General features: G+C 46.0%; 3 protein-coding genes across 5 annotated transcripts; all 3 read right to left on the bottom strand.

Moving 5' to 3' along the window:
- Positions 1-41: 41 nt before the first annotated feature.
- On the bottom strand, positions 42-10,761 carry LOC107384860 (RNA-binding protein 39). Of its 3 annotated transcripts, none has more exons than XM_015958340.3 (15): positions 10,624-10,761; positions 5,880-5,948; positions 4,467-4,516; positions 4,219-4,389; positions 3,796-3,849; positions 3,600-3,717; positions 2,902-3,054; positions 2,644-2,781; positions 2,473-2,538; positions 2,159-2,363; positions 1,834-1,920; positions 1,483-1,594; positions 1,100-1,205; positions 592-670; positions 42-514 (listed from the first exon to the last, which is right to left on the bottom strand). In XM_015958340.3, exons 2-15 carry the CDS (start codon positions 5,928-5,930, stop codon positions 411-413), a joined length of 1,494 nt encoding a protein of 497 aa, XP_015813826.1. In that variant the 5' UTR covers positions 5,931-5,948; positions 10,624-10,761; the 3' UTR covers positions 42-410. The 3 variants fall into 3 exon arrangements, 2 of the variants coding, with proteins under 2 accessions (XP_015813826.1, XP_054589112.1); XM_054733137.2 differs by lacking the exon at positions 10,624-10,761 and adding an exon at positions 10,183-10,306; XR_008559559.2 differs by lacking the exon at positions 42-514 and having other exon boundaries at positions 1,100-1,224.
- Positions 10,762-11,789: 1,028 nt separating this feature from the next.
- Positions 11,790-21,999, bottom strand: tsen2 (TSEN2 tRNA splicing endonuclease subunit). Its single transcript, XM_015958342.3, has 12 exons — positions 21,700-21,999; positions 21,352-21,418; positions 21,231-21,270; positions 20,892-21,152; positions 20,147-20,294; positions 19,993-20,067; positions 19,863-19,913; positions 19,640-19,784; positions 19,470-19,506; positions 18,575-18,686; positions 18,405-18,494; positions 11,790-12,472 (listed from the first exon to the last, which is right to left on the bottom strand). Exons 1-12 carry the CDS (start codon positions 21,868-21,870, stop codon positions 12,413-12,415), a joined length of 1,257 nt encoding a protein of 418 aa, XP_015813828.3. The 5' UTR covers positions 21,871-21,999; the 3' UTR covers positions 11,790-12,412.
- A 396-nt stretch (positions 22,000-22,395) lies between these two features.
- On the bottom strand, positions 22,396-24,402 carry LOC107384863 (MKRN2 opposite strand protein). Its single transcript, XM_015958343.3, has 4 exons — positions 24,134-24,402; positions 23,523-23,572; positions 22,820-22,988; positions 22,396-22,753 (listed from the first exon to the last, which is right to left on the bottom strand). Exons 1-4 carry the CDS (start codon positions 24,334-24,336, stop codon positions 22,531-22,533), a joined length of 645 nt encoding a protein of 214 aa, XP_015813829.3. The 5' UTR covers positions 24,337-24,402; the 3' UTR covers positions 22,396-22,530.
- Between the last annotated feature and the right edge of the window lie 664 nt (positions 24,403-25,066).

The following is a 25,066-nucleotide window of genomic DNA, read 5'->3' as shown; positions in this document are numbered from 1 at the left end:
TGGGACCGAGTGCTTCCCTCTCACAGAAGAAATCACAGAGGTTCAAGGTGACAAGAAAAATAACATTTAATCAATAATTTTACAAAATCAAACCAGATTAGAAAACACTTAAATACTAAACAGCCAATAGGAAGACAGCATCCCATTGGCCCGCCCCCTCACAGCTCACAGAGCTCATTACTGGATAATGTAGAGGAACAGGGTGATGTGGAGACAAGTCCAGGAAAGCTACTGAGAAACAAAAGAAACAGGAAGTGTGTCACATGTTCATGTGAACACGTGACTAGGCATCAGGATGCAGCCAATAAGAGAGCGAGACATTTTTGTCCTTGGACAGCATTTAGACCTGATGTCAAACAAGTCCAATGAGTGAACAGAGTTGGTGTCCAATCACAGCACAGGGTTAATAATCACCACCTTGGGGGTGGAGCCAGCAGCTTCATGGCAGTGACAGACTCTGGGAACAGGTTGTGATAGGTGGGCAGGGGGACGTATGATGCTGTGATCATCTTACCTGAAAAAACAGGTGGGACAGTCAGACCTGTTCTCTGACTGGTTAACAAGACACCACAGTGAGACAGCAGGTCTTACCTCCAAAGAATCGTCCATGAAGAGCATTCACAGAAGCCATGGCAGCTGGGATGGACGGACACTTGACGTAGACGTTCCCCTGAAAGACAGGAGACATTAGAGATCCCAACACTAACAGGACGACTCGCCACAGGCAGCTCTGACAGGACAAGAAGTCACGGTCATGGACAAGGTGTGGATGAACGGCAGTTCATGTGTGACATGATGTCATCAGAAGGTCACGAGGTCGATGAGTACAGAAATAAGCATGTATGAAGACTCTGATACATTCATGAGGTTTCTACAGCAGCGAGGCTGATCCAGTCCTACGATGTCTGAATTCCCAAAACAAACTCGGAACGGGGCTTTAGGGATGCACCACGCTACAATCAGCTGATTCTGGGCTGGATCAGCAGATTTAGATCGGATCTGTAACCCGAGAAGGTTGTGAAGTGTTTGTGTGTGTTATCAGACCTGATGGAGGGGTGGGTAAGTGACCCAAAGGTCAGAGGTCAGCAGAGAGGCGTACCTCAGCTGAATTCTTGTCGACGTAGATGTGAACGACTCCTCCGTGTTTGTTGCACTCCTCAATGACATCATGCTGGATGTCCACCTCCCACCTGGGAGCGTTCTCACTGAAACACAGCACACACTCTGTCACACACAGACACACACACACACTCAGCTGGAACACAACGTTCGACAGGTTCACCTGAATTCATCACATCAGCTACATTTAAACAACCGGGTCTGAAGCTGGTCAGAGTGAGACAGACCCATTTGGATCAGAACCATCTTGGCCTCTGAGCTGTGATCTTTCTCACTCAGATTCTTCGCTAACCCTTCAAATACCCACATCATACTGAGAATAGCGGCTCAGAGCCTAAAGGTGACAGACTCAGGTGTGCTCACCTGTTGGGGTTGAACATGTTGGACAGCTGGAAGCAGTGGGTGGCGATTGGCTGAGATGGAAGACTCAGAGGCGGAGGGTTCATGTTCATGCTGAGAGACGGGTTCATGGCAGCTGAAACACAGTCAGACTTTTACCTGCACACCTGTAAGTGACCTGGTCCTATGACACTGAAACACCTGTAGGCTACTTGGTCCATCTAATCTCTGCTTAGGAACAGCAAATTCATGGTCAGGTAAAAAGAATCATGCTTGCATGTTTTTATTGGCCGATCAGCAAAACCAATGGCCAGCTGGATTTTTGAGAATCTCAAAAAGGAGAATTTACGGAATATGATGGAGATGGCGTTTTACCTGACACAGCAGCCAGCGCTCCGATAGCGATAGCTCCACTCATCTGTAGAGCCTGCTGAGCAGCTGGAGGGATCTGCAGGCCCGTGCCTGCACACACCCACACAGGGACACATCATCATACCTGCAGCACACGTCATCACCAGGACTCCTAGTCTCATCACCCCCATTCTGCTCATCACTATCAAAGCTTCAGAACCTGGCTCCATCCTCCATATCTGCTCTCATTCGCCTTGCTCCTCTTAGAAAAGCGCTTTTACGTAACATGTTTATTTTATTATCATTACAAGTGACTGCTGACATGGTGAGAGCAGAGGTGTGGCCTCACCTTCAGCCAGCCGAGCCATCAGCTGCAGTCTGCCGGTGGTTCCCAGGTCCACTCCGGTCCGATCCATCTCATCATTGTCCAGGAAGGATGAAGCCATAGAGGGGTCGGTCCTTTCCGTCACATGACCCACCTTCATGGGCCGACCCGCCAGCTCAAACCCGTTCAGCTGCTCCAGAGCTTTCTTAGCACACTCAGTGTCTGAAAACTGATGCCACAATAACCGGCCATGTGATCATCACATGTTCCCCACGCTGATTAGAACTAACAAGTCCAATGTTCTACTGATCAGATATCGATGATTAAGAAGAACTCACAGTGATGAAGCCATAGCCTTTAGAACGACCCGTCTCACTGTCCATCATCAGCTGGATGTTCTCAATCTAACCAACAGAGGGCAGGTATGAGTAATAACAGACTTCACACCTGGACACACCTGTGTGTGTGTGTGTGTGGGGGGGGGGGGGGTGTGTGTGTGTGAGCATCACCCGTCCAAATGGCTCAAAGATTCCACGCAGCATCTCCTCGGTTATGTTGAAGTGAAGCGAGCCGACATACAGTCTCATCGGTCCACATAATGCCTTCTGCAGGTTGTTGGCTGCAGCTGCAGCCCGGTTCTTCTCAGCCTGAAAACACGCAGACAAACACACACGCAAGCAAGCACACACACGCACACAATAGGCAGAGTTGAGTCCTTAATCACAGCTGTTTGTGGTCTCTAGTGATAGAGACGCGTCTATGTCTACCTGTGACGCCTGAACGATGATGGGAACTCCCAGCAGCCTTTGCCCTGTCAGGCCGATGGCCAGAGGAACTGAGCTGGCCTCCACAAACTCGATGTAAGCGATGCCCTTTGACCTGCGTGAGTTCCTGTCAGAGATCATCCTCACGTCTCGAACCTGGGAGAGGGGACACGGCATCGGTCACTGGGGAAACCGAACAGTCCACCCCTCCTACCAACTCCCCGAGCCCTGCTGCTCCGGTTCCAGCCACCGTGGTCAGCAGCTGACAAGCCGGCGTCACACCTGGACAGGTTGTTAGGCCACCCTGACTCAGTGCTAAATGAACACTTTCATGGTTTATTAATTGATTCATTGCGATGCCTTGATTTTAGTGAGGTTAGTACACATCGGAGTGATAACTACTTTCAACGTTTTCGGTTTTTCAGCCTTGGTTTCCTCATTTTCGGTTTTGGCCAAGAATTTATTTCGGTGCATCTCTAATAGAGCCTTTCCTTTGAAATAAACTACCACCAACTCTTCGAGCTACACCTGCACTTCAGGTGGATTCCCAAGACTGTTGGGCCTTCTTAACCTCTCTCGCATAAGTGTTCGTTTCATTGTTTGCTCATTGATTATGTTTTGTGTGCTAAGCATTAAACTACTGGACCTGCAGCCCTCTTGCTGCGAGGCAACAGCGCCACCATGCAGCCCTGACCGTTTACCTTTCCCACAGCAGAGAAGAACTCCTCCAGATCCCGAGGTCGGATCCGGGCTGCCAGCTGCATGCAGAACACAGTCCGGGCGTCTCGCTCCTCTGGTGTCAGATTATCTACAGGTAACCTGCACCACACCACAAACCAGGAGATGTAATGGGCTGTACACCTGAGACACACCTGTGGCTTTAACACCACATCTCACCTGATGGGACTCTTCTCCTTCTTGATGGGACTCTTGCTCTTCGACCTTCTGCGGCTGAAACACAAACAGTCCGTCAGCCTTCAGCTGTTGTGGGCTGTGCCCCCACACACACCTGGCCCGACTGGGACAGGGTCTTAGAGGACAAGGACTGAGCTTCCTGGCACTGCTCTATGCCGAGTTAGAATTAAAGATAATCCTTTCAAAGTTCCTGCCTGCAGAAAGGAGAACCCCAAGCAGGTTTTTCTGATTAAAATGCAAAACGATTTTTAGGTCATTAAATAAAAAAGCAGCAAAATCAGACGCAACACTGTCGTCTGTCTAAATCCAGAACTTTAGACCTGTAGCCTGAATGTTCCTCACACACTTTACTTGGATCCAGATTTGAAAGGACCCTGGACACCTAAGAACAGGAAGTGGACTCACTGCTTGTGGTGGTCTTTGTAGCGCCCCCCCCGTTCTCGACTGTGGCTGCGCCGACGTTCTCGGCTACGACTTCTGCGTCTGTCTCGGCTGCGGCTACGTTTGCGCTCTCGACTGCGGCTTTTCTTCCTGTCCCGACTGCGCTTCCTGTCAGGACTGCGGCTGCGCTTCTTCCTGTTGGACACGCAGCAGCCAATCAGAAGTCCAGATTAAAATGAGCACAACAGGTCAGACAGGTGAGCACGTGTTACCTCTTGTTGCGCTCTTCCTGTTCGCCAGGACTCGGGTTCTTGTCGTCTTCCTGTCGGAGCGATACAAAAACAACATGAGCAGGAAAACATTATTCTGTGTGTCAATAAATTGTCACTTTTTTATATCATATAAATTCTGATTTTCTTACTGAATGAAGACATTTCTCACCTTTACCTGCTTCACCTGTACCTGTATACAATGTAACCTGCATGAATTCTCATCATTTACTATCTGTTAACTTCAGACGTACGTCTGTTCATGATTACAGGAAATCATTCGACTCTACTGCCCAGTTTCTGGCTCGGGGGAGGGGGGTTCCCAGGGCGAGTCAGGACCCAACTGTGGGTCACCGAACATCAAGTCAGTGAAGGGGATCACCAGAAACCAATGTAAATCTAATATATAATGGCTACTTTTTGTCTCCAAAACATAAATGAAAATGTTTTGATTAATTTGAAAATATGTGACTTTTTTTTCCTGCGATGAAACTTCTATTATTTTATCAAATGTATTTTTACAGCAAAAATCTTTCTTCTGCTCGTCTGCGGCTTCCTCTGTGTGGAATGATGTGAATCTAAGAGAAAAAGAAATATATTAAAACCTTCAAACGCTAACAGGAAAACAGGTCCATGGAAATTTACTCTTCATGGACCCGTAGAGGAAACACCTGCATCAGGCTGCCGTTTCGTCTGATCAATAAAAAAGATCTAAAAACAAGCCTGTAATCTTTTTATTCCCAGACTAGCAAATCACTAAAATAAATCTCATCCTTTCAGATTACCACTGATTCCTGCTGATAAACTCCTGGAGAGTTCTGGTTCTGACTGAACGAGGAGCAGCAGAGTCCAGCTGACTGAGGCCCTGTCCACACGTAGCCGGGGATCTGCCAAAACGTAGATAGTTTTCTACATTTTGGCCTGTCATCCACACGAAAACGGAGTTTTTTAAAAACTCCGGCCAAAGTGAAGATCAGCATTTTCTCCGTTTTGGGTATCTGCGTGTGGACAGACAAAACCAGAGTTTTAAGGTCCGCAACGTCACTTTCCGCGACAAAAAATGCTGACATCACGTGTGCGACCTGTGTTTACACTAGCCGACATCATGGATGCCCTCAGAGCTGCGCTCGCTTTATCAATTGTCCAAGCGCTTTTTGCTTGTTTGTTTTTGCAAGCGGAATTACTGCTCCTTGGGGAAGACCACAGACGACGCTGACTGGATACAATTCGGGGGAAGTACTGCCGCCTACAGGTCTGGCATGTCCTTAACAACATATTTATCCGGGTACATGTGGACAGTTTTTTTTTTAAACGAGGTGATGTGGATGCAAGTTTCTGGAGGGGTGGATAATCGTTTAAAAAAAATACCCGGCTATGTGTGGACTAGACCGGAGGAACACAGGACAAGTGTCTCACCTTCCGGTACGGAGCCTCCAGCATCGCCTCAATGTCCAGGTCGTCTGCCATCGTCCTACTGCTCAGCACCTGCACAACACACACACAGACAGGTGAGGGCAGGTCTTTTAAGTTTTCTTGACTAAAAGCCTTGTGTTTCAAATCAGCCACCTGCTGCTGTAAGCCACACACAGGTGTGCACACAGGTAGCGTGCATGTATAATAAATTCACTGATGAACCACTCAGAGAGGATTCAGTAGTGACACAAAAAGACTGAAATGATAAAACCTTTCTCATCAGGATGGTCAACCAGTAGACAAGCTGTGTTCACACAAACACACTGATGATGGCGTCTGCTCAGCAAACATCTAGAACCAAATATGCTTTAAACATAATAAATACCATTCAACTTCCAGATGTTTAGCAGCCTGTCCTGATCTTTTGTCTAATGGGCCATTCCCATCTGTACCTGGTCGGCCCTAGCCTGGCCCCGGTTGATTCCACACATCCTTGCTTAGGTATGCAAGGAACGCAGTCAGAGACATTTTCAGCTTCTAGGTAATCAGCATGATAATGAATGATAATGAATTGAGCATGCCTTAAGCCCATTTGGGCTGATTCTACCCTAATGGAAGGTGTGAATTTGCTGACTGATAAACCGGCTTATCAGTCAGCAGTGGGTGTGTTGGCCCTGGTCAGCCTGAAGCAGGCCACCTCAGAAAGAGGGCTGAAAAACAGTCTTGTTGCACCCTGAAAAAAGGCAGGCCACCAAGATATGTAAGCAAGCTATGCTATCCGGGCCGGGCCGACCAGGTACAGATGGGAACGGCCCATTACAGAATAAAGTCCTCAACACTCAGCTCAGCAGATCAAATGGCTCAAATAAGGAAGAATTAAATGAAAAATAAGTGTTGACAAGTGATCAGTAGGAAAGCCATCTCTCTCAGCGAAACCGTCTGGTCATGTAGCAGGGCTCAGCAACCTGACACTGAGCAGAAACGGAGCTGGCACGCAGCTAAATAAAATTGGGTGATTAATTTATTGTTCTAACAAAATAATTCCACATCCTTACAGTTAAATATATGTATGATGTTTTTCAATAAAATGATATTGTACAAACGAGATGTTAGCCTAGCGAACTAGACCTAATTATAATATATTTATTTAGTCTGGCTCGTCAAGCTTGTGATGTTTATATTTTTAGAGAAAAAATCTACTGTTAAAAAAATATTCAAATAGAATAATAAAATCATCACATTCAAACAATATAGTGCTCTAATTTAATATGTGTGGGCAGTAGCTTCACATTTCCATAATTCTTTATAATCCCACTTGCATTGATAGATTTGAGAATGCCAGCATGTTTATACTTTAAATGTGTTTATCAGTCTTGTCTAGTTCAAAGGGCTGAAACGGTCTAAACCCACGGCTCCTGATGTAGCCCCAGCTTAAAGGTTGGTGACCCCTGAGTGGGATTGTGGAGTGACTTTAGAAAGAAGCCAGCTTTTACACAACATGGGCTTTCTGAACAAAGCTGAAGTCATCGTTCAACAGCCATGACTATTGCCCATTTCATCGCTTTTCAGCGTCTAGCACTGCTGGACTGACCATAGGGCATAGCGGGCAATTGCCCGCTGGGCCGACCCTTTCATCTTTTATGGGCCGGTGTCTTTTTTTTTTCTTTTTTTCCTGGCCTCTAGTTGTTGCTGACAACTTGTCCGCGCCGCCCCACGCGACGCCTCGTAAAAGTTGGTGGATTGGCCAATTGGTAATAATACACTCTGGGCTGGACCAATAGCCAGAGGTCTGATGCACCCGCCAGTTGTTTGTGAATCTCAGTAAACAGACAGACGAGCTTTACAAAATGGAGAACAAAAAACGGAAAGCAGGAGCGGAGAAAATTCGACTAAAAAAGAAACTGGCCCTTCAGGCTGATGCTGGCACATGTGTTAAAATCTCACAGTTGTTTGGTAGTGAAGGTTCAAGTAAAATCAATTTAGGAAGTGATGGAGCCTCAGCCCAGCGACAGGTTGGAGAAGAAAAGAGGGAGGAGGAGGAGAAACCCGAGCCGGTGTTGTGCCATTAATCGACTCGCTGCCAAAAAATGATTAGCCACCGCGGGATCGCGCACGGTTAGGTAATTGCATTTCTAGACAAAATTCCCCAGGATTTCGCCCTAAAACTCGGCATATCTAGCAATATGGACATTCAGAAAGCAAAGATAACCTCTTCCGGTACTTAAACAGATGTTTATCGCGGATATTAGTGTGGCAGTGTTTGTGGCACCCTGCGCGGCAGCTCGAGGACGTACTTGTGGAAAGAGGGAGGAAGATGTGGCAGTGTGAGCATCCTGTCACAATATCCCGATTGATCTTGCGCCCTGGCTACTCGCCTAGGGGCTGTCCCTTTGGCTGAGTGGTTAGGGTGTATGAATCTCTCCCCAGAGGTCTGGAGATCGAATCCCGCTCGGCCATTGTTTCTTCACCTTGCCACATAAGTTTTTCCAGTTCGGAAGTTGTTTTAAGTGTTGCTATTTGTCTTAAACGTTCACAATGAGGATATATTAATCCTTTTTGCAATATTTGCGATTGAAAGATGGTTTGTGGTAAGAACTGGCTTTCTTTATGTTACAGCCTTGATACTAAAAAAATAAATAAACAATGTAAAATGGCACCATGTATTGAATGTAAACGTTGTATAAATGTAAATAAACAAATCTCCAGCGATTTAATTTTTTCCCCTTCCTTTCTTTAGTCCACTTGACATGGAGCCACGGTTAACTAGTTTGGGGCACATTTTTACTTGGAAAAATAGTATTTAAACTGATCAAGCTTTGGCTTTAATGACACTGTGTAGGTTACTATCTATACATTACGTTGCTCTATTTAAAAGTAACAAGATAAAAGCACATCAGCACATACAATTAAGATTTTCACTTGCCAAATAGAGACTACACCCTCCTGTTTACCTATAAGAAACGCCTCAAAATGTCTTTAAATTCTTTATTGATGATTTAATTGTAGACAACTAAAATGGCATTTTACTTGCCAAAAAGTGATTGAATCGCTCAGATTTTCATGGAGGCTAAAATTGACCAAATAAGGGTTTTATGTATTATCTGTTGATGTTACTGTACTCATACTGTCTACTGTATCATCATAAACACCCCAAAAATGGCAAAAAAAAAAAAAAAAAGATAATTTCCCTTGCCAAAAATTGATTACAGTGTCCTGGTCACCCATAAAGGCTTAAATTGGCATAAATATGACTTCATTTATTATGATGCTGGGTGTGTTCCACAATCATATTCGAATAAACATGAAAATATTCCGTCCGAATATCTGTTTCTTGTTATAAATATAACAGCTAGAAGGATTTACAGTTAAAATAGGAGAAACATTTCAGGAAACTATTGTCAATTAACCACAGAAATAGGGACTAATAACATCAAGAGATAATAAATAAGGTAATATTTAGGTAAATTTAACCCTTTACACGTGACTCCCCAGGAAGGGTCGTAACACCACTTGCCTCATGCACATAAGTGACCAAAACAAAGCAGCATGGAGACACTCCGTCTCCAACCACCTCTCAGGCAGCAGCCTGCATGATCTACACGTCACCAGAATATAAACAACCTCAACACAATAAAAGCAGTGTTATACAAAATGGAAGGCCTGTAGTGTTTATTCTCTTACAGTAACAACTTATCAATTTTTTGGAGGAATTTATTTGAGATTTTTTGGTTTTTATTAATTGTGCAATAGAAAAATAATCGCTAAATTAATCATCTAAATAGTCATTAGAATAGTTGACTATTCGATAAAATAATCGTCAGAATAATCACTTTAAAAATAATCATTTGCCCCCAACCCTACTTTTTTAGAATACCAGGATAGGAAGGATGGTGTAGGTTTACGTTTATTAGATTGATACATAAATATTACCAATAAGAAAGTGTACGTTGGTGTGTGTCAGAAACAGCGTAAGGCTTAATGTCTTTTCCAAAAACCCAGGTGATGGGCCGGTCTCCAATCAAAATGCCCGGGCTGAATTTTTGTCCCAGTCCAGCCCTGGCGTCTAGACACCTTTGACCAGACCAGATCACCAATTTAACCCAATAAACAGAATGGTGCAGGAACACCTTTATCATTTCAGGTGAGACTATGCAAGTGTGTCCCAACTACAGCCTGGGTAGAATCTCTGCAAAAGTCTGAAACAAGCAGGTTTCACAACAACTGGTCAAGGTTAGGCCTCATAAACAGGAAGAAAGGATATGAAAGAATAGGCCAGATCACGTTTCTGACCACAACCTGGTCTAACCTAAGTGGTCCAAACTTCAAACCCGTGAAGACGTTTCTGACCGTGACCTGGGATGGGGAAATCCAGTAACACCACGGACAGGTTTCTGCCGTTTTTATTAGACAAACTGTACTAAAACGGATTCTGGAAGAACCGGGTCGATGTCTTCAGTGTAATGACTCTACAAAGGTAATTCTTTGGAGCTCGGTCAGAAGTTGGTCCCGAGTAGAAACTCTGGTCTGCGGAACCAGGGCTAACCGAGTCCAAACTTGCTAACAGCCCGCTAACTGCGGTAGCGGCGTGTCCAGGGCTTTGCGCCTTTTCACGATTCTCAACATCCGGGGATCTGCCGCTAACTGCTAGCACCGGGCTAACACCCGACGGGCCTTTCTGCCTCGAACGGAGTATCCCTCGCCCCAGACGGTTAGAGTGGCTGGTAGCGAAAGCAGAGTGCGAGTTTACCTGGATCCCCAGCGGCTCGGTGGGCTGTGACCTGTCGCTTCTCTCTGTCCGGTAAATAAAACTCTCCGGATTCGGACGTGGCTACTGTGAGTCGTCTGAACAGTTACCGCTAGGAGTTATCGCGAGATTTTACTAACCAGATCTGAACAGCATGGAGAATTGAAACGAGACAGTTCTAGAAGTGTCTTATTTCATCAAATTGGCGTTTCTATAATTTATCAACATTTAGAAATGTAACAACCAGCCAAATATGGGTTTCATCTGTGAGGGCTCAGACTCCATTAAAACCTGGACGCCTGGCAACTTTCTACAGCTGAATCAAGATAAGACTGAGATGCTCATCTGTGTATATATATGTCGATGTATGTGCCCCATACAAGCTGGTTCCCCAAAGTCAGAGACTCTCTTGGTCAGCTTGCTTCTCACACCAAATCCCCTGTTAGGAATCTTGGTGTGACCTTTGACCCAGCTCTCACCCTGGATTCTCATGTCAGTTCTCTTGTTCGCGCTTCCTTCTTCCATCTCGGGAACATTGCAGAGTCCCATTTTGTCCTGCTCTGAGCTTGAGACAGTTCTCCACACCTTCATCTCCTTACGCTTATACTGCAACTCTAGTTTCACGTGTCTGAGCAGAACCTCCCTGAACCGTCTACAGGTGGTTCAGAATGCCTGCTCGGCTTCTGGCCAAGTCCTCCAAACACACCCACATCAACCCTCTTCTCCTCCAGCTTCATTGGCTGTGTGAGTGTGTGTGTGGGGGGTGGCGGGGGTTGGTGACGTGAGAGCATGTGAAAAGGGTCAAATGTGTGTCTCACACAATGCGTGAGGGTTGGCAGCCCTGGGCTAAAGACCAAAAGTGACAGATCATCTGCTGCTGTGGCCCCCAGACTCTGGACCTCTCTCCCCCTGAGCCTGAGTTCAGTGGACTCAGTGGTCTCCTTTAAAAAACAGCTGAAAACTCACCTGTTCATACTGGCTTTTGCTTGACCTTCGTCACCATTTTTTGTTGTAATTTAAAACATTTTTTAAAATCATTTAAAAATAAATCTTTTCATTTTAATTTCTTTGTTTTTGTGAAGCACCTTGTGATTTTATCATGAGAGACGTTATATAAAAGATCCTTTTCTTTCTTAAATGAGGCATAGTTCTCAGGAAATGACAGCAAAGAACCTCCTCTTTTTATCCATCCACTGTAACCATGACAACCACCATGACATCAACTGACATGTGCAGCATTCATATATTCAGAGGAAATAAAAACAATAGATTAGAACATCTCAATGGTACAACTAAAACATAACCTGAAACAAGAAATCTGTTTACTTACAAATACTTCATGTTGACAACATGCTTAAGGCCCTGGTTCTGGTTCTGGTTCACAGAAGTTTCCTAATGAGGAGATGTGATAGCTGCTCTGAGTTTGGCCCATCAGCACTAATTGTACATCACTAATGTTGGTGTAGCCAGGACAGTTCTTAACAAAAACAGCTGTTTCATGTATTCTCAGAAGGGGAGGAGTCAAATGAACTGAGTCACAAAAGATGAAATGTCAGGACGAAGAGCTGTACGCTTGAACACCACAGGCCTCCTGATATAATACACTGCAGTCAAGATCCAGTGTGTATCATTATCATCCTTGTCCTCATCCCATGGAGCAGCTTCTTCTCTTTTCTTCTGTCCAAGGAAACCACACTTTCTTCATTAAATCAAAGACAGACACATTCCCTGTCTGATTGGTTTCCACTTTTCACTGCGACATCATCACCGCCCAGCTTCTCCTGCCAGCCATTCAGATGTTATCTTGCTCAGCTCGCTCTCTGGAGGAAACCCACCTGCTGACGATCACTTCCTGAAGAGATACAAATTTTATGAGCAATTTTTAACAAGGTCTAATCAACCAATACATTATGCAGATTAAAGCACGAGGGCAGACAATGCCTCTCTGTTTTTAAAGAGAGAACATCAGGTCATGTTTACAGAAGCAACCATGTTGTAGTTTTGCTGTTTTACAAAAACAATAATTGATAGAAAATAATAGATAATGTCTTTTAGGACTAGAGATTCACTGGTGGTTCCTAGAATATTTAAAAAATAGGATGGGAGGAAAATCTTTTAGTTATCAGGCTCCTCTTTTGTGGAACCAGCTCCCAGCTTTAGTCCGTGAGGCAGACAGCTTGCACAAGTATTAAACATATACGAAGTATTGCATTGGTGGTATTGTGTACCAGGATAATGCCAGTACCAGTTATACTGAGGAGTTCTACACTCAGTTTCATCATCAATCAAAGAGGTACAAGGATACAGAGACTTGTACCAGAGTGATGGGACATCTGGGATGTCTCAGTCTGCCTCTGAAGGAGCTGTTCATGCCATGGTCTCCACAGTGGAATGCAGTGGGTGGGAGGTTTTTTTTTTAAGATGGAGGTCATCTTCCCCAGCATCCTAATTTCACACATCTCCTCAGCTGAATCCAGTGGGCAGCTCAGAACTGAACTAGCTTTGTGAACTAGTTTGTTCAGTCTCTTCCTGTCTCAGTCAGAGCTGTCTGCATCCCAACAGAGCACAGTAGAGTGGATAACAGCGCCAACCACAGAGTGGTAAAAGGATTTTAGCAGCTGAATTAGCTCTGAAGGACCTCAGCCTCCTCAGGAGGTGGAGGTGGCTTTGGCCCTTCTTATACAGCATCTGTGTTGTTGGACCAGTTAAGTTTGCTGTTGAGGTGAACACCCAGGTACTTAAAGGTGTCCACCACCTCCATGTCTGCTCCCTGAATGTTTCTCTGGAAACAAGCAAAAGTGGTTACGCTCACAACAGTCCACAAAGTCCTGTTTAGGCTTAGACTGCTGGAGGACATACTGACCACTTTCCACACTCGACTACTTTCTTCTACAATCTGCTCTTTAACTGCATTATTTCCTGCGGTTTCAGCTGTTAATTTTATTTATTCTCCAAGTGTTTTTCTCGCCAGAAGAAGCTACAATGATGTTCTGCTGAGCTGTGGTGGCCTCATGGAGGGGGCCATCGGCTAGCACACTGCTGCTAACCACTTAAACATTCTCCCTCTCCTGATAATAACATTTTACTCTCTTTGACATTGAATGTGCTACTACTAGTTTACCCTTTAATTATAGATTCACTAGAATAAATGCAATAAAGTGTATCTCTCACCAAATAGAATATTTTCTAAGAAATCACAATGCAACTAAAGAAACATTACTTGGTATCGATGCTTGGTAAATATGTTGAGTGTGTGTGTTTTGCTCCCTAAATGCCTAAAATCTAAATTCAGCTTTAATAATTTTCATTATATTCTAAATCTGCTGATTTTAGAAGCATTAATGTCGCTATATCTGCATCGGTAAATAGTGGTTATCGGCCAGAGCAGCGATCTTATTATCGGATATCAGCCCAAAAATTTCATATCGGTGCATTACTAGAATTTTCCTCTCCACTGTCGCTGCAGGAGAGGAAGGCAGCAACTCGCTCACACTGTTTACAGTGGGGATGGGGAGCTGCTGACGTCAACTGAGGCTATAGTCGGACGGTGGAAGGAATACTTTGAGGAGCTCCTCAATCCCACCAATGCGCATTCCGAGGAGGAACCAGAGCTGGGAGGCCTGGGGATGGACTGTCCGATCTCGGGGGCAGAAGTTGCTGAGGTAGTCAAACAACTACACAGCGGCGGAGCCCCGGGGGCGGATGAGGTTCGTCCTGGGTATCTCAAGGCTATGGATGTTGTAGGGCTGTCATGGTTGACACGTCTCTACAACATTGCGTGGTCATCGGGGGCAGTTCCTAGGGAGTGGCAGACCGGGGTGGTGGTCCCCATCTTTAAGAAGGGTGACCTGAGGGTGTGTTCCAACTATAGGGGGATCACACTCCTCAGCCTCCCTGGAAAGGTCTACTCCAAGGTACTGGAGAGGAGGGTCCGATCGATAGTTGAATCTCAGATAGAGGAGGAGCAATGTGGTTTTCGTCCTGGCCGTGGAACTGTGGACCAGCTCTATACCCTTGCAAGGGTGATGGAGGGGGCAAGGGAGTTTGCCCAACCAATCCACATGTGCTTTGTGGATTTGGAGAAGGCTTATGACCGTGTCCCCAGGGGCACCCTGTGGGGGACGCTCCAGGAGTATGGGGTGGGTGGCTTTCTGTTAAGGGCCATTCAGTCCCTTTACCAGAGGAGCGTGAGTTTGGTCCGCATAGCCGGTAGTAAGTCGGACCTGTTCCCAGTGAGGGTTGGACTCCGCCAGGGCTGCCCTTTGTCACCGGTTCTGTTCATCACATTTATGGACGGAATTTCTAGACGCAGCCGTGGTGTGGAGTGTGTCGAGTTTGGTGGCAGGAGAATCTCGTCTCTGCTTTTTGCGGATGATGTGGTCCTCCTAGCTTCATCCAGCTCTGACCTTCAGCTCTTGCTGGGTAGGTTCGCGGCCGAATGTGAAGCGGCTGGGATGAGGATCAGCACCTCCAAATCTGAGACCATGGTTCTCGACCGGAAAAGGGTGGCTTGCCACCTCCGGGTCGGGGGAGAGGTCCTACCTCAAGTGGAGGAGTTTAAGTATCTCGGGGTCTTGTTCACGAGTGAGGGTAGGAGGGATCGGGAGATCGACAGGCGGATTGGTTCGGCGTCTGCAGTGATGCGGACGCTGAGCCGATCTGTCGTGGGGAAGAGGGAGCTGAGCCAGAAAGCCAGGCTCTCGATTTACTGGTCGATCTACGTCCCAATCCTCACCTATGGTCATGAGCTTTGGGTAATGACCGAAAGAACGAGATCGTGGATACAAGCGGCCGAAATGAGTTTCCTCCGTAGGGTGGCCGGGCTCAGCCTTAGAGATAGGGTGAGGAGCTCGGACATTCGGGAGGGACTCGGAGTAGAACCGCTGCTCCTCCGGATCGAAAGGAGCCAGTTGAGGTGGTTTGGGCATCTGGTCAGGATGCCTCCTGGACGCCTCCCTGGGGAGGTGTTTCGGGCATGTCCTGCCGGCAGAAGGCCCCCGGGTCGACCCAGGACACGTTGGAGAAGTTACATCTCCAATCTGGTCCGGGAACGCCTTGGGGTCCTGCCGGAGGAGCTGGTGGACAAGGCCGGGGAGAGGACGGCCTGGAGCTCCCTAGTTGGGATGCTGCCCCCGCGACCCGGACCCGGATAAGCGGAGGAAGACGAGACGACGAGACTGTCGCTGCATGCTTGCTTAGTATGAGGATTGCTGTAAAGACTCTTGACGCTAGTCAGTGACTCGATGCAACCTGCTGGGTTCCTTCTATAGGAAACCTTTTACTGATTGGCTTAATGGCCTGACCTGTATTGGAGTGTTTACTGTGTAAAGGTCCTTGAGACGACTCTGGTCCTGATTTGGCGCTAAAGAAATAAACTGAACTGCACTGAATTGAAACGTTGTAATGACCCCTCCAGCAGACTGTAAGATAGGTGTGTATTTAGTTGACGCTCGTCTTTCAGGTTAAAGTCAGAATCAGTCTCTGTGTTCTGGAAGGTTCTGCAGACTGAAACATGTTGACAGACAGAAGAGAAATAAAAGCTCCAAACTCCCACAGCTTCATCAAGCATCTGCAGCCCGGTGAACTGTCCCTAATAGAGATGTAAGAAAATATTGATAGGGCAATATATCGCAATATTTTTTCTTGTGATATTATATCGATAATCAAAAGCCATGTAGTGAATTTTTGGAAGAATTTACATGCAAGCATTTGTGTATTTTCTTTTCTTTTGATGCAATTCAAACGCCGACCGCTAACTGGCAAAAGTGTGCACTGGGTTTTGTTTCCACCACTGAAATGTGAATCCCTCTTTTATGGTTCAGATACCTCATACTTAACATGTTACCTATCAGTTTGGACTGTTTGTTGAATTTTCCCACAACAAATTCAGTCTAAAAACATTGCTAATAATGTCTGACTGAATGACTGAATACATCGTGATGCATCGTATCATCTCCACTGTATCGTGATATCACCAAAGTTTCACATCCTAGTCCCTAATCAAGTGGGTTGAGCCTGCACTCACCATGGTAATGGACTGTGCTCAGGATTTCTAACTTACAAATACAGTCAGGTCCATAGAAATTGGGACATCGACACAATGCTAACATTTTTGGCTCTATACACCACCACAATGGATTTCAAATGAAACGAACAAGATGTGCTTTAACTGCAGACTATCAGCTTTTATTTGAGGATATTTACATCCAAATCAGGTGAACGGTGTAGGAATTGCAGCAGTTTGCGTATGTGCCTCCCACTTGTTAAGGGACCAAATGTAATGGGACAATTGACTTCTCAGCTGTTCCATGGCTAGGCGTGTGTTATTCCATCATTATCCCAATGACAATGAGCAGATAAAAGGTCCAGAGTTCATTTCAAGTGTGCTATTTGCATTTGGAATCTGTTGCTGTCAACTGTCAAGATGAGATCCAAAGAGCTGTCACTATCAGTGAAGCAAGCCATCATTAGACTGAACAAACAAAAGAAACCTATCAGAGAGATAGCAAAAACATTAGGCATGGCCCAAACAACCGTTTGGAACATTCTCAAAAATAAGGAACGCACCAATGAGCTCAGCAACACCAAAAGACCCGGAAGACCACGGAAAACAGCTGTGGTGGATGACCGAAGAATCCTTTCCCTGGTGAAGAAAACACCCTTCACAACAGCTGGTCAGATCAAGAACACTCTCCAGGAGGTAGGTGTGTCTGTGTCAAAGTCAACAATCAAGAGAAGAGTCCACCAGTGTGAATACAGAGGCTTCACCACAAGATGTAAACCATTGGTGAGCCCCAAAAACAGGAAGGCCAGATTAGAGTTTGCCAAACAACATCTAAAAAACCCTTCACAGTTCTGGAACAACATCCTACGGACAGATGAGACCAAGATCAACTTGTACCAGAGTGATGGGAAGAGAAGAGTATGGAGATGGAAAAGAACTTCTCATGATCTCAAGCATACCACCTCATCAGTGAAGCACGGTGCTGGAAGTGTCATGGCGTGGGCATGTATGGCTGCCAGTGGAACTGGTTCTCTTGTTTTTATTGATGATGTGACTGCTGACAAAAGCATCACAATGAATTCTGAAGTGTTTGGGGCAATATTATCTGCTCATATTCAGCCAAATGCCTCAGAACTCAATGGACGGCACTTCACAGTGCAGATGGACAATGACCAAAAGCATACTGAAAAAGCAACCAAAGAGTTTTTGAAGGGAAAGAAGTGGACTGTTTTGCAATGGCCAAGTCAGTCACCTGACCTGAATCCGATTGAGCATGCATTTCACTTGCTGAAGACAAAACTGAAGGGAACATGCCCCAGGAACAAGCAGGAACTGAAGACTGTTGCAGTAGAGGCCTGGCAGAACATCACCAGGTATGAAACCCAACGTCTGGTGATGTCTATGTGTTCCAGACTTCAGGCTGTAATTGACTGCAAAGGATTTGCAACCAAGTATTGAAATGTATAAGTCTGATTTATGGTTCTTATTCTGTCCCATTACTTTTGGATCCTTAACAAGTGGGAGGCACATATGCAAACTGTTGTAATTCCTACACCGTTCACCTGATTTGGATGTAAATACCCTCAAATAAAAGCTGACAGTCTGCAGTTAAATCACATCTTGTTCGTTTCATTTGATATCCATTGTGGTGGTGTATAGAGCCAAAGATGTTAGCATTGTGTCGATGCCCCAATATCTACGGACCTGACTGTATGTGGCTGTTTTTACGGACGGGGGTGTGCAGTTAGTGCTGATATGTGACACACTGACAGGTTACTACCTGAACCTTCAACCTGCTCAGGCACACAGGTGAGTCCAGCTCTGCCTCCAATAGGTCAGCGGGGTATATGACGTAACACAACATCAGCTCCTGACGAACACACACAGATTAGCATCAGTAGAGTCAGAATAATGGCCATGTATGACGGCACAAACCTGGCAGGACATTACCTTGGAGACGTTTGCTGTGATCCTGCTGAGAGCGGCCAGAGAACGCCATGAAAACGGACGCAGAGCCATGCCCCTGAATGTTTCATCTGTCCTTTCAACTACCACGGAATAACTACAGGAAGAGAACAGGGACAATCTGAGGGACACGGAGGACACCAGAATATTGGGAGCAGTTAAGTGTAAGAAATGAAGATATGGGTCCTGTAAATAGAGGAAATATGTTTAGTCACTGAGGAGGAGTTAGGAAGCTCGTAGGACCCCAGTTCAGACCGTAACTGGACAGGGACGAGTCATAGGAACAGGTTCATCATCTACCAGGACATGGATCACTCGGTTCCAGCAACAGAGAACAAATAAAAATGTATTGGAAAAAAAATCTATTCACTTATGAGAGATGGTAAAATTATCTCCGTCAATCATACGAGTGTAGATCTGCAGACTAAACCATCATTTATTCCAGAGGCCAAACTCCTACAGCTACTGGCAGACTCTGTGTGTGTGTGTGTGTGTGTGTGTGTGTGTGTGTGTGTGTGTGTGTGTGTGTGTGTGTGTGTGTGTGTGTGTGTGTGTGTGTGTGTGTGTGTGTGTGTGTGTGTGTGTGTGTGTGTGTGTGTGTGTGTGTGTGTGTGTGTGTGTACTTTTAACTTTAACCTGTAACGCAAGGACATTTTTACACTGTGGGGATATTTTGCTGGTCCACACAACGCTAAGCACCCAAACACTTGGTTCTAGAGGTATGGTGTGAATTCACTTAGTTTAGGTTAGGGTTAAAAATAGAACCCCATGGGTTTTGCTTAGGATTAGGAAAAGTGAAGTCACAAAAATGAAAGGAAGTCAATGGAGGGTCCACACAAGGATACGGAGACAAGTACGACTGTGTGTGTGTGTGTGTTACCTGGCATGGTAGAAAGGCGGTCCTTTCCTGTATAACACTGGAAACAAACACAGACTGAATGTTTCTCAGAGTCATCATCGTTACCTTAAATCTGACAGCACCAGAGCATTTTTGGGTAAATCTGCTCTGATTGTTGACTGACTAGATATTTGTGTGATTTCTGTTCTTACTGAGATCGGCACCATACTTGGCCCCGCCTCCTCCTTTAGGGACCCACCCCTTGCTGCGAAAATGATGATAAGCAGCGTACAAGCTGATGAAGTCAGGATGAAGCGATCGGAACTTCCTCCAAAGCTGGATGATTGACAGTGGCTCCTGACCAATCACAGGAGAGAACAGAGACAAGTTCAACTCTTTATGATAGGAACCAAGCGATGAACTAACACTACACACCTGCTGAAGGTAGACGGAAAGGCAACCCAGACTGTAGACCAGGAAGAAGGCCTGTAGGTCAGCAGACAGGTGAGTGGGCAGGTAAATACTGAAGCAAACCTAATCAAAGTCCATGACTCAGGTGTGTTACCTCCTCCAGACCAAGTTGCAGGTACTCTGTGAAAGACAGTGGACTCCGCCTCACCTCTCTGACTCCTCCTCCGTCCTGCAGCCATACGACAGCAAATCATCAACAACAGAAGCAGCTCAGAAACACAACAGGACCTGCAGCTTCAGAGACCCACCTGACCTTCAGAGACCACCAGGACAAAACCAGGACCTGGAACCATAAGACCATTATCGAGATCCGAGTCAGAGGCTGGATCAGGACCAGAATCTGGGGTTGAGTCAGAGTCCTGTTCAGAGCTAGAATCAGGATCCTGTTGATTTGATCTGAATGTTGACAAGAAAAAGGTTTATTCGGTCGAAGAAAACCAACTGATCAAAACTCCTTGCACGCTGGCCTGAATTCACAGCTCCCTCCATCAGCCTCTTTGTGCTACTGCTGTACCTGCATTATGTTTCCCTGGTCTCAAAGGCTTTCTGCTGCATTTAAAATCCTATAAACCTATGCCTGTTGACCAACTTGGGGCTTCATCAGACTCACTGGGGTTCTTTTGGGGATTTAGCTGGTCTATGTTGGCCCATTAGGGATACAGAGAGCCCCATAGCACTGACCCAAGAACCCTCCCAGGCCAAACGGCAGTTCTCTGGATAGAAATCTGGACCTTCATGCAAGCTCAGATGGACCAAGAACCTGCTGTTTCTATCAGCTTCAACACAGTCATGAAAATCTTCACTCTAGATTGATCTGTCATTCTACAAATGCTGTCCTGAGCCAGAATTTGTGTTTGACCTCTCAGTCCTTTTGAATATCACCTGTACCTTTCATTTTTAACCATGTCTTTAGTTTATTGGTACTTTAGCAGGACCTTCAGGGTTCTAACAAAGCCAAGTGTGCTGGTTTGACATAAAACAGTCTACATTTACCTGCAGCCTCTCTTGGCTTCTGGCTCCACCTCTGACTCCAACCTCTGCCCCTTTGGGAGATCACAGGCTTCTATTGGCTTCACCTCTTCTTCCTCCTCCCTTGTTCCGTTCTCCCCCTCTGCCTGCCCTCCTCCCAACTCCTTCTTTACATCTTCAATGTCCACTGCCCGAGTCAACGCGAGCAGGGTTTTACCGAACACTTCTTCATCCAGTCCTTCAGCAGAGAGAGCCTCCTTTGCCCATCTGAGCAGCTCCTCATACCTGTGAAAGATAACGTGTGACATCATCATAACAGAAGTGATGTCACTGTGTGAACAGGTAGCTTATGATGGCACTGACCTGGATGGAGAGACAACAGGCAGAAGTAGACCTGCGTGTTCTGTAACACAAACAGAGACCAGGTGTGAACAGCACAGACTGGACCAGACTGACAGTGACATCACTGCAGGTGTCAACTCACGCTCCCATTTGTCCGAGACGCTGTGGTTGGGCCTGGCTCTGGACAGAACACCTTTTCCAAAGAAACCCTGAAAACAACAAACTCTGGTCAGTCTAGATGTGTTCTACTGACAGCTTTCAGAAGGTCAGGGGGCTAAGTGTGGAGGAACCGGGAAGGAACCAGTGGAAGGTCTCAAGGATCTCTGAACAACCCAGAGCTGTCAGTCAAAACAAACTACATTTTACGTGAGACTCGCCTGCCTCCGATTCAAACCAAACAACCGAGTGGACAGAAATGGAATAAAAACTAAAGGCAGGCTGACAGGAGACGAAGAACAAGACCTGGTTTCTAATGTGAACGAACTCTGACCTGGTTGTGGATCTTCTGGATGTGGTCCGGATGACAGACCAGAACCTGCTGGTTGATGAGCTCCGCTCGGTAGACCTTCCTCTCATGCGGGTCCCGGCTCACCGGCAGCGGAGCCTCGTAGTCCTCATAAACCCGGGTTCGTCGTTGGGGAGCCCGGAACTCTGCCCGCATGGTGCCGGCTCCGGCAGAGCCCGCGCTGGTTCCGGGCTGATGGTGAGAACTGTAGGGTCGGTATTATTCTGTTAGCGCATCTGTTAGCACTCAGCGAGGGGACTTGTTTTACTGTCGGACGAGGCAGTGTAACTAAATATATGTTCGTGCGCCAACATCGGCTAATTTTATCGGTTCCTCCTACAGCTGAAATGTTATTTTCATGTGATTTTTGTCTGAAGTATAATCTACAATAAACCGGTACTTCACTTTATCTTCAGAAGCTTTTAAAACGTTGACTTTTTGTTCACTTTACGGTTCTAATTGATTCAGACACTTGTTTCTGTTTGAGTCTGAAACAGGCCACACATAAATTTTTATTTACAAAATAAATAAAACAATACAAAACAAAGTTAGGAAGGACCAAAGACTCAAACAAAAACAGAACATGAAATCAGTTTCACTTATTCACAATGTCAGACAATTAAATGAATAATAAATATTCTCTGAAACACCAGAACAGACCAAACCCACCGAAACCCCCGGGTCAGAGGTCCTCTCCATTATGGTGATGTTTGTGTTTTTAGATATTTGCTTTATATCTGCAGTGTTTCTTTAAGTGTTACATTTAAATTTAGAATTTTGGTATTTTGGGGGTAATGACATCCTGATTAAGTTGGTTTAACTGGTGGGCGTGGTGTCCTCCTGTCTGTCCACCACATAATACTGGTGTTTCTGGATGTGCTGGTACAGCGTGGTGTATTTGGACACCCTCCTCATCTTGGGCAGGATGAAGCAGTGGGTGAAGTCTTCTCTGCTCAGAGGGCTGCGTCCCTCTGCCTCCAGGATGCTGTTCAGGAAGTGAAGACAGAAGCTGAAGCAGTTGTGGTCGTCCTCGTGGAACCTGAGATACACACTGGTGGTCAGGTGGTGGTCGGAGAGAACTTTGGATGTCTCACATGAAACTTACTTGTGCCACACAGGATCCCACATGGGTCCATCAGAGAAACGCTCCAGGTACTGGTCCCACTGATCCAGCAGGTGGAACATATCAGGTCGGACCAGCGGGACACTGATGCAGCATTCCCATCCGCTTTGGTCCCGTTGCACGCCATCCTGAGTGTAGTTGTACACAACTCCTAAGACACACAGGTGGGACACTCAGGTGAGACACACAGGTGGGACACTCAGGTGAGACACTCAGGTGAGACACTCAGGTGAGACACTCAGGTGAGACACTCAGGTGAGACACACAGGTGAGACACACAGGTGGGACACTCAGGTGAGACACTCAGGTGGGACACAAACACAAACAGGCAAATCTTTACATCAAACCATTTTATAACTTTTTCATTTATTTTTGTTTCTTCCTTCTTAGATATTGTCGCTCACATCTTTTTGACTTTTTCTTTTCTCTCCTGAAGGTCAAAGATCAACATGAACTTCTCCTGTAAGCAAGGCTTCGTAGAGGTGTGTGAACACACAAATTTCTGATGGTGGCTTCCGTTTGAGTGTGACTTCCTCCTAACAGCATCTTTGCTGCTGCTGCAATTGGCTGTTCAGTCGATAGTGCTGATAAACAGTTTCTGCTCTGAACATCTGGCTCTCTTCAGTGCTTGAGTCCATTTAACCCTCGCAGACCCGGTCCAACACGCCTCAGGTCGAGCTTTTACCTTTAGTGTCAGAGATGCCGGTGTGCAGATCGGACGTCCCGTCAAAGTCTCTGAGACACAAACAGCAGAAAATGCTGGTTAGACTAATTCAAACTGGTTTGAACTGGAACATACCAGGTGACACTGGTTACAATTAGATGATAAAAAAGCTTCATGTGATTCAGCCAAAGAATTCACAGCTCTACTGCTGCAGTGATCTCCCATCATGCACACACACACAAGGTCCAGAACCTTTTGGCCTGGCAGCTGTTCCGTGTCATTCAGACCAGAGTGGCAGTCTCAGTCCAGGCTGGTCTCCTCTGGTTCCATCGTGTAGGAAAGCATGAAGGTTCTTGTTACCACCAAATGGTAAAAATGGCCTGTATTTGTATAGAGCCTTCTAGAGTCCTACAACCCCCCAAGGCGCCTCACAACCCAACAGTCATCCACCCATGAACACACACTGGGGCGCACTGACGGGCACCTGTGACACCCTCTGGACTCGAGCAGATTCTGAACTTCTGTTCAGGTGCGATGTTGGTGTTCACACCAGGTTTATGACTGAAGCCTGGTTCTGACCCACTGAATCTGACCTGTATTTACCTGTGTGAGAACCACCTGTATGCTCCTACCTGTCGTGGTTGTCCCGTGCAGGGGCGACCAGCAGGCAGCAGGAGCTCTTGTGTCCATTGGTGAAGGGGGAGGGGACGCTGATGGGCGCCTCCTGCAGCCTGCTCCCCTTCAGCTCCTCCCCACAGCTTGGACACTCCTTTGGAACGGAGAAACAGAAGATCTCCTTCTGACAGTGATTCAGTCGGATGACGCTGCGCTCCATCGCTTCCTGTCACTGCTCCTCCTCCTCTGTCTGTTCTCTGTTCCTCCTCCTTCTTACTTCTCTTCATCTCTTCTCTCCTCCTCCTCACCTGGTTGCCTGGTTACAGCCTATCGGGTGATAACACTGCCCCTTGCTCTGGCCTATTGGGTGTTTTACTGTCAGACAGGAAGCCATGTGACCCACCTTACCTGCCACACTATCAACCTGACCTTTAGACTGTGTGTGAAGTGTCATCATGGAAACTTGCATAGAGGTGTTTCTGTGAGAATGGTTAAACAACCAGTTGAGACAAAATTGAAAATAATTCAGTCTGTTAAACTCCTGATTCTGTAGCACAAGTAGAACCTGGATTCCCATTTAACCCCAGAAATGATCTAATTTTCACCAAATGTAATTAAAAATATATAATTTTCACACAAAAATATTCTGAAATTTGATGCATCAGAAATCATCTCAGAGTTCAGCTCAGAGAAACAGAGCTGTTCAGCCCAAAGCAATGGAAACCAGAGCCCCATTCAGAGACAGGATGAGATTCCAGCGGCTGTGTTGTGATTGGCTAAGACAACATTTTCCATCTCACCTGTCAGGCAGAGAGATCTGATCGTTCAGCTCAGGTGTTTCTGACACAGATACTCATGCGGGGTCAAATGTCACCAAGTTTACTCTTCAGTCATTTTTTCTTTTCAAGATTCAGAAGAATCAGCAGGTGATTTCTGACCTGACCAATCAG

The sequence above is a fragment of the Nothobranchius furzeri genome, chromosome 3 (genome assembly GCF_043380555.1).
Source record: "Nothobranchius furzeri strain GRZ-AD chromosome 3, NfurGRZ-RIMD1, whole genome shotgun sequence".
Taxonomy (NCBI): domain Eukaryota; kingdom Metazoa; phylum Chordata; class Actinopteri; order Cyprinodontiformes; family Nothobranchiidae; genus Nothobranchius; species Nothobranchius furzeri.
Note: the sequence above shows the minus strand (reverse complement) of the source record. Positions and strands in the feature narration are given on the sequence as shown.

Bases quoted from the DNA above. Each gene is read 5' to 3' on its own strand.
- LOC107384863 (XM_015958343.3), bottom strand. From the start codon at position 24,336: ATGGAGCGCAGCGTCATCCGACTGAATCACTGTCAGAAGGAGATCTTC. The intron at 22,989-23,522 runs GTAAAAGCTCGA...TGTGTGTCTTAG, and splicing joins CGGCATCTCTGACACTAAAG to GAGTTGTGTACAACTACACT. The intron at 22,754-22,819 runs GTAAGTTTCATG...TGTGTATCTCAG, and splicing joins TGGGATCCTGTGTGGCACAA to GTTCCACGAGGACGACCACA.
- LOC107384860 (XM_015958340.3), bottom strand. From the start codon at position 5,930: ATGGCAGACGACCTGGACATTGAGGCGATGCTGGAGGCTCCGTACCGG. The intron at 2,782-2,901 runs GTAGACATAGAC...GCGTGTTTTCAG, and splicing joins TCATCGTTCAGGCGTCACAG to GCTGAGAAGAACCGGGCTGC. The intron at 1,921-2,158 runs GTGAGGCCACAC...GGGTGTGTGCAG, and splicing joins GATGGCTCGGCTGGCTGAAG to GCACGGGCCTGCAGATCCCT.
- tsen2 (XM_015958342.3), bottom strand. From the start codon at position 21,870: ATGCGGGCAGAGTTCCGGGCTCCCCAACGACGAACCCGGGTTTATGAG. The intron at 18,495-18,574 runs GTAATGTCCTGC...TGTGTTCGTCAG, and splicing joins TCACAGCAAACGTCTCCAAG to GAGCTGATGTTGTGTTACGT. The intron at 12,473-18,404 runs GTAGTAACCTGT...GTATCTCTTCAG, and splicing joins TGAGCAGGTTGAAGGTTCAG to GAAGTGATCGTCAGCAGGTG.